The 6,199-nt window shown below is 46.5% G+C and overlaps 1 protein-coding gene across 1 annotated transcript in view; it reads right to left on the bottom strand.

Moving 5' to 3' along the window:
• Positions 1–799: 799 nt before the first annotated feature.
• LOC134983624 (zinc finger protein 420-like) overlaps positions 800–6,199 on the bottom strand; it is a 28,179-nt gene continuing 22,779 nt past the window's right edge. Inside the window, exon 3 of the mRNA XM_063949299.1 lies at positions 800–2,370. Within this exon, the coding sequence (XP_063805369.1) occupies positions 800–2,370 (1,571 nt within the window). The remainder of the gene's footprint in view (positions 2,371–6,199) is intronic.

Genomic DNA, 6,199 nt, shown 5'->3' with positions numbered 1-6,199 from the left:
ACTAAAGGGTTATTGTTGAGCCATCTGTTGAGAGGCTCAGTGTTTTCATACTGTAAACTGGGTATAGTATCACGAGTTATACGGTGTGATTGGTGTGGCTGGTATGAGTCTTACCCAGGATTCAAAATCCTTCTTGTGTACGCTCGTCCAGGCACAGTATCCTAACTGAGGCTTGGAGGAGGGTCATAGGGGGAGGAGCCAGTGCACACCAGGTGACCTAAAGCTTTCTTTAGTTGTGCCCAGTCTCCTGCGGAGCTGCTATTCCCCATGGTCCTTTCGGAGTTCCCAGCATCCATTACGGACTACGAGAAATAGATTTACCGGTGAGTAAAATCTTATTTTGTCAAGGTCTTGGCTAAACGTAACATTTAGTGCCGGATGTAATGCCATCCCTGTTGGCCAGAGGTGAGGGTTGCCCGTCACACTTGGACATTTTTTAATGCGCCAGTCATTTACAATACATAGGGGGTCATTCCAACCCGATCGCTCGCTGAAGTTTATCGCAGAGATTGGGTAGGAACTGCGTCGTTGCCTAGAGATCGCCTCTGCCTGATTGACAGGCAGAGGCGGTCGCAGGGCGGGAGGGGGCAGCACGACGGTGTTTGGCCACCCTTATGGGGGTGCAGTCCGGCAAACAAAGGTGTGGCCAGACCGTGTGGGCCCCCCCCCCCCCCCGCACGCCCCCCGCGTGCGACATCTCACACAGCCGCTGCGACGATCAACTCCCGGCCAGCTGTGCGATGCTTCTGTACTTGTGCTGTGGGCGGACTGTATCCCTCTCCTTACACTCAGACCTATATCATGGGTTCACTCTTGTGTGACTTTTCTGATGTTTAGTAAGTTCTGAATTGCATGTAAAGCATTTCCCGCATTCAGAGCAAGAATACGGTCTCTCTCCGGTGTGACGTCTCTGATGTATAACAAGTTCTGCATTACTTTTAAACCCTTTCCCACATTCCAAGCAAGAATACGGTCTTTCTCCTGTGTGACGTCTCTGATGTCTAACAAGTTCTGATTTAATTGAAAAACCTCTCTCACATTCAGAGCAGGAATATGGGTATGCTCCTGTGTGAATCATCTGATGTCTAACAAGTAGAGACTTTACTTCAAACCCTTTCCCACATTCTAAGCAAGAAAACAGGCTCTCACCTGTGTGACTTCTCCGATGTCTAACAAATTCTGATTTAATTGAAAAACCTCTCTCACATTCAGAGCAGGAATATGGGTATGCTCCTGTGTGAATCATCTGATGTCTAACAAGTAGAGACTTTTCTTCAAACCCTTTCCCACATTCTGAGCAAGAAAACGGTCTCTCACCTGTATGAAATCTCTGATGCCTAACAAGCTCTGGAAAACTTCTATACCCTTCCCCACATTCTGAGCAGGAATATGGTCTCTCTCCGGTGTGAAGTCTCTGATGTACAACAAGTTGAGAATTACGTATAAAGCATTTCCCACATTCCGAGCAAGAATACGGTCTCTCTCCGGTGTGAAGACTCTGATGTCTAACAAGATGTGGATGACGTGTAAAACATTTCCCACACTCAGAGCAGGAATATGGTCTCTGCCCCGTGTGACTTTTCTGATGTTGAACAAGATCTGATTTCCGTGTAAAAGATTTCCCACAAGCAGAGCAGGAAAATGGTTTCTCTCCGGTATGGCTTCTCTGATGTTCAACAAGTTCTGAATTATTTCTAAACCCATTTCCACATTCAGAGCAAGAATATGGTCTCTCACCTGTGTGACGTCTCTGATGTCGAAAAAGTTCTGATTTCACTGTAAAACATTTCTCACATTCAGAGCAGGAATATGGCCTCTCACCTGTGTGACTTCTCTGATGTATAACAAGTTCTGATTTCACTGTAAAACATTTCTCACATTCAGAGCAGGAATATGGCCTCTCACCTGTGTGACTTCTCTGATGTATAACAAGTTCTGATTTACATCTAAAACATTTCTTACATTCAGAGCAGGAATATGGGTATGCTCCTGTATGAATCATCTGATGTCTAACAAGATGTGAATTTACTTTAAAACATTTCCCACATTCTGAGCAAGAAAACAGTTTTTCATCTGTATGAATCATCTGATGTACAAGAAGTTCTGAATTACTTCTAAACCCTTTCCCACATTCTGAGCAGGAATATGGTGGCTCTCCTGTGTGACTCCTCTGATGTATAACAAGGTCTGAATTAAGAGTAAAACATTTTTCACATCCAGAGCAAGACGCATTTGTAATGCAGTTGCTTTTTATATGAGTAGATATTTTCTGTGTATGATCTGCGGCTGTATACATGTCAGTATGTGTGAGGTCTCCATCACATGAGACTGATTCCTCCTTTATATCAGTAGATGGATCTTTAGAGGAGTCTGTGGGTAAAAATATAGGAGGTTAGTCATTCAATGTAATTGTCCAATTCACTCCATGTGCTAACCAGCCCTTTCCTGGTGTACAGCCATACATCTGAATCTGTGAGGCCTGAGACACTCATCGAAATGTGCACCAGCCCTACGGTAGGTGCAAATTCTTCATCTGAGCAGGGTTGGCTGGTTTAAACCAAATGTTTTTTTTGTGTTTTTTTTAAACACATTCTATTTTTTATTTTTTTTATCATGCTGTGACCACAGGCACGGTGCCGTGACTTCTTAAAAAAAGCCTATTACCTGTATAATGGAATCCCCCTGGTATTATTCCACATTCTTGTTGCTTGGATCTTCATTTGAGTGAGCTGAACCAATGCAGTAAATTCACACACAACAGAGAAATAGGTAAGATGGGAGGGTGAACCAGATCAGAGAGTTACTAAATCTTCCTAGCATCAGCTAAGACTCCACAAACTCCTCCCCAACAATCCTAACGTACAGGAGAAAACCATAACTAATATTCTCATTTTCACTTATCTCGGAGTGTAATTTGTATATGTTTTAATATATTTAGTCTACCTACATATATTCAGATGAAATAGGAATAATAAGCAGTAAAAACTAAGAATTTACTCACCGGTAATTCTATTTCTCGTAGTCCGTAGTGGATGCTGGGTACTCCGTAAGGACCATGGGGGGTATAGACGGGCTCCGCAGGAGACTGGGCACTCTTAAAAGAAAGATTAGGTACTATATCTGGTGTGCACTGGCTCCTCCCTCCATGCCCCTCCTCCAGACCTCAGTTAGGGAAACTGTGCCCGGAAGAGCTGACATTACTAGGAAAGGATTTGGAATCCAGGGTAAGACTCATACCAGCCACACCGTACAATTCGTGATAACTATACCCAGTTAACAGTATGAAAGAAGAATGAGCCTCATTAACAGATGGCTCAAAACAATAACCCTTTTGTTAAGCAATAACTATATACATGTATTGCAGAGAGTCCGCACTTGGGACGGGCTCCCAGCATCCACTACGGACTACGAGAAATAGAATTACCGGTGAGTAAATTCTTATTTTCTCTGACGTCCTAGTGGATGCTGGGTACTCCGTAAGGACCATGGGGATTATACCAAAGCTCCCAAACGGGCGGGAGAGTGCGGATGACTCTGCAGCACCGAATGAGCAAACTCAAGGTCCTCCTCAGCCAGGGTATCAAACTTGTAGAATTTTGCAAAAGTGTTTGAACCCGACCAAGTAGCAGCTCGGCAAAGTTGTAAAGCCGAGACCCCTCGGGCAGCCGCCCAAGAAGAGCCCACCTTCCTCGTGAACTGGGCTTTTTTACGGATTTAGGATGCGGCAGGCCAGCCGCAGAATGAGCAAGCTGAATCGTGTTACAGATCCAGCGAGCAATAGTCTGCTTTGAAGCAGGAGCACCCTGCTTGTTGGGTGCATGCAGGATAAATAGCGAGTCAGTTTTCCTGACTCCAGCCGTCCTGGAAACATAGATTTTCAGAGCCCAGACTACGTCCAGCAACTTGGAATCCTCCAAGTCTCGATTAGCCGCAGGCACCACAATAGGTTGGTTCAAATGAAACGCTGATACCACCTTATGAAGGAATTGAGGACGAGTCCTCAATTCTGCCCTGTCCATATGGAAAATCAGATATGGGCTTTTATACGACAAAGCCGCCAATTCTGACACCTGCCTGGCCGAAGCCGAGGCCAACAGCATGACCACCTTCCATGCGAGATATTTTAACTCCACGGTCTTAAGTGGCTCAAACCAATGTGATTTTAGGAAATCCAACACCACGTTGAGATCCCAAGGTGCCACCAGAGGCACAAAAGGGGGCTGAATATGCAGCACTCCCTTAACAAACGTCTGAACTTCAGGCAGTGAAGCCAGTTCTTTTTGAAAGAAAATAGATAGGGCTGAAATCTGGACTTTAATGGATCACAATTTTTGGCCCATAGTCACTCCTGACTGTAGGAAGTGCAGAAATCGACCCAGATGAAATTCCTCTGTTGGGGCCTTTCTGGCCTCACACCAAGCAACATATTTTCGCCATATGCGGTGATAATGTTTTGCTGTCACGTCCTTCCTAGCTTTTATCAGTGTAGGAAAGACTTCCTCTGGAATGCCCTTTTCCCTTAGGATCCGGCGTTCAACCGCCATGCCGTCAAACGCAGGCGTGGTAAGTCTTGGAACAGACAGGGTCCCTGCTGCAGCAGGTCCTGTCGGAGCGGCAGAGGCCATGGGTCCTCTGAGATCATTTCTTGAAGTTCCGGGTACCAAGTTCTTCTTGGCCAGTCCGGAACGATGAGTATAGTCCTTACTCCTCTCTTTCTTATTATCCTCAGTACCTTGGGTATGAGAGGAAGAGGAGGGAACACATAAACCGACTGGTACACCCAAGGTGTCACTAAAGTGTCCACAGCTATCGCCTGAGGGTCCCCTTGACCTGGCACAATATCTTTTTAGCTTTTTGTTGAGGCGGGATGCCATCATGTCCACATGTGGTCGTTCCCAACGGTTTACAATCAGCTTGAAGACTTCTGGATGAAGTCCCCACTCTCCCGGGTGGAGGTCGTGTCTGCTGAGGAAGGCTTCCTAGTTATCTACTCCCCGAATGAACACTGCTGACCGTGCTAGCACGTGATTCTTCGCCCATCGAAGAATCCTTGTGGCTTCTGCCATTGCCATCCTGCTTCTGTGCCGCCCTATCGATTTACATGGGCGACTGCCGTGATGTTGTCTGACTGAATCAGCACCGGTTGGTTTTGAAGCAGGGATTCTGCTTGACTCAGGGCATTGTAAATGGCCCTTAGCTCCAGAATATTTATGTGTAGGGAAGTTTCCTGACTCAACCATTGTCCTTGGAAGTTTCTTCCCTGAGTGACTGCCCCCCAGCCTCGGAGGCTTGCATCCGTGGTCACCAGGACCCAGTCCTGTATGCCGAATCTGCGGCCTTCGAGAAGATGAGCAATCTGCAGCCACCACAGCAGAGACACCCTGGCCCTCGGGGACAGGGTGATCAACCGATGCATTTGAAGATGCGATCCGGACCACTTGTCCAATAGATCCCACTGGAAGATCCTTGCATGGAACCTGCCGAAGGGAATCGCTTCGTAAGAAGCTACCATCTTTCCCAGGATTCGCGTGCAGTGATGCACCGACACCTGTTTTGGTTTCAGGAGGTCCCTGACCAGAGATGATAATTCCTGGGCCTTCTCCTCCGGGAGAAACACCTTCTTCTGTTCTGTGTCTAGAATCATACCCAGGAACAGCAGACGCGTCGCAGGAATCAGCTGTGACTTTGGGATATTCAGAATCCAGCCGTGCTGATGCAGCACTTCCTGAGATAGTGCTACGCTGATTAGCAACTGCTCTTTGGACCTCGCCTTTATCAGGAGATCGTCCAAGTACGGGATAATTATAACTCCCTTCTTTCGAAGGAGTATCATCATTTCGGCCATTACCTTGGTAAATACCCTCGGTGCCGTGGACAGACCAAACGGCAACGTCTGGAATTGGTAATGACAGTCCTGTACCACAAACCTGAGGTACTCCTGGTGAGGTGGGTAAATGGGAACATGTAGGTATGCATCCTTGATGTCCAATGACACTATAAAATCCCCCTCTTCCAGGCTTGCAATAACCGCCCTGAGCGATTCCATCTTGAACTTGAACTTCCTTATATAAGTGTTCAAGGATTTTAAATTTAGGATGGGTCTCACGAACTGTCTGGTTTCGGTACCACAAACAATGTGGAATAGTAACCCCGCCCCTGTTGAAGGGGGGTACCTTGATTATCACCTGCTGGAGGTACA

The sequence above is a fragment of the Pseudophryne corroboree genome (assembly GCF_028390025.1).
Source record: "Pseudophryne corroboree isolate aPseCor3 chromosome 3 unlocalized genomic scaffold, aPseCor3.hap2 SUPER_3_unloc_2, whole genome shotgun sequence".
In the NCBI taxonomy this organism is placed as follows: Eukaryota; Metazoa; Chordata; class Amphibia; order Anura; family Myobatrachidae; genus Pseudophryne; species Pseudophryne corroboree.
Note: the sequence above shows the minus strand (reverse complement) of the source record. Positions and strands in the feature narration are given on the sequence as shown.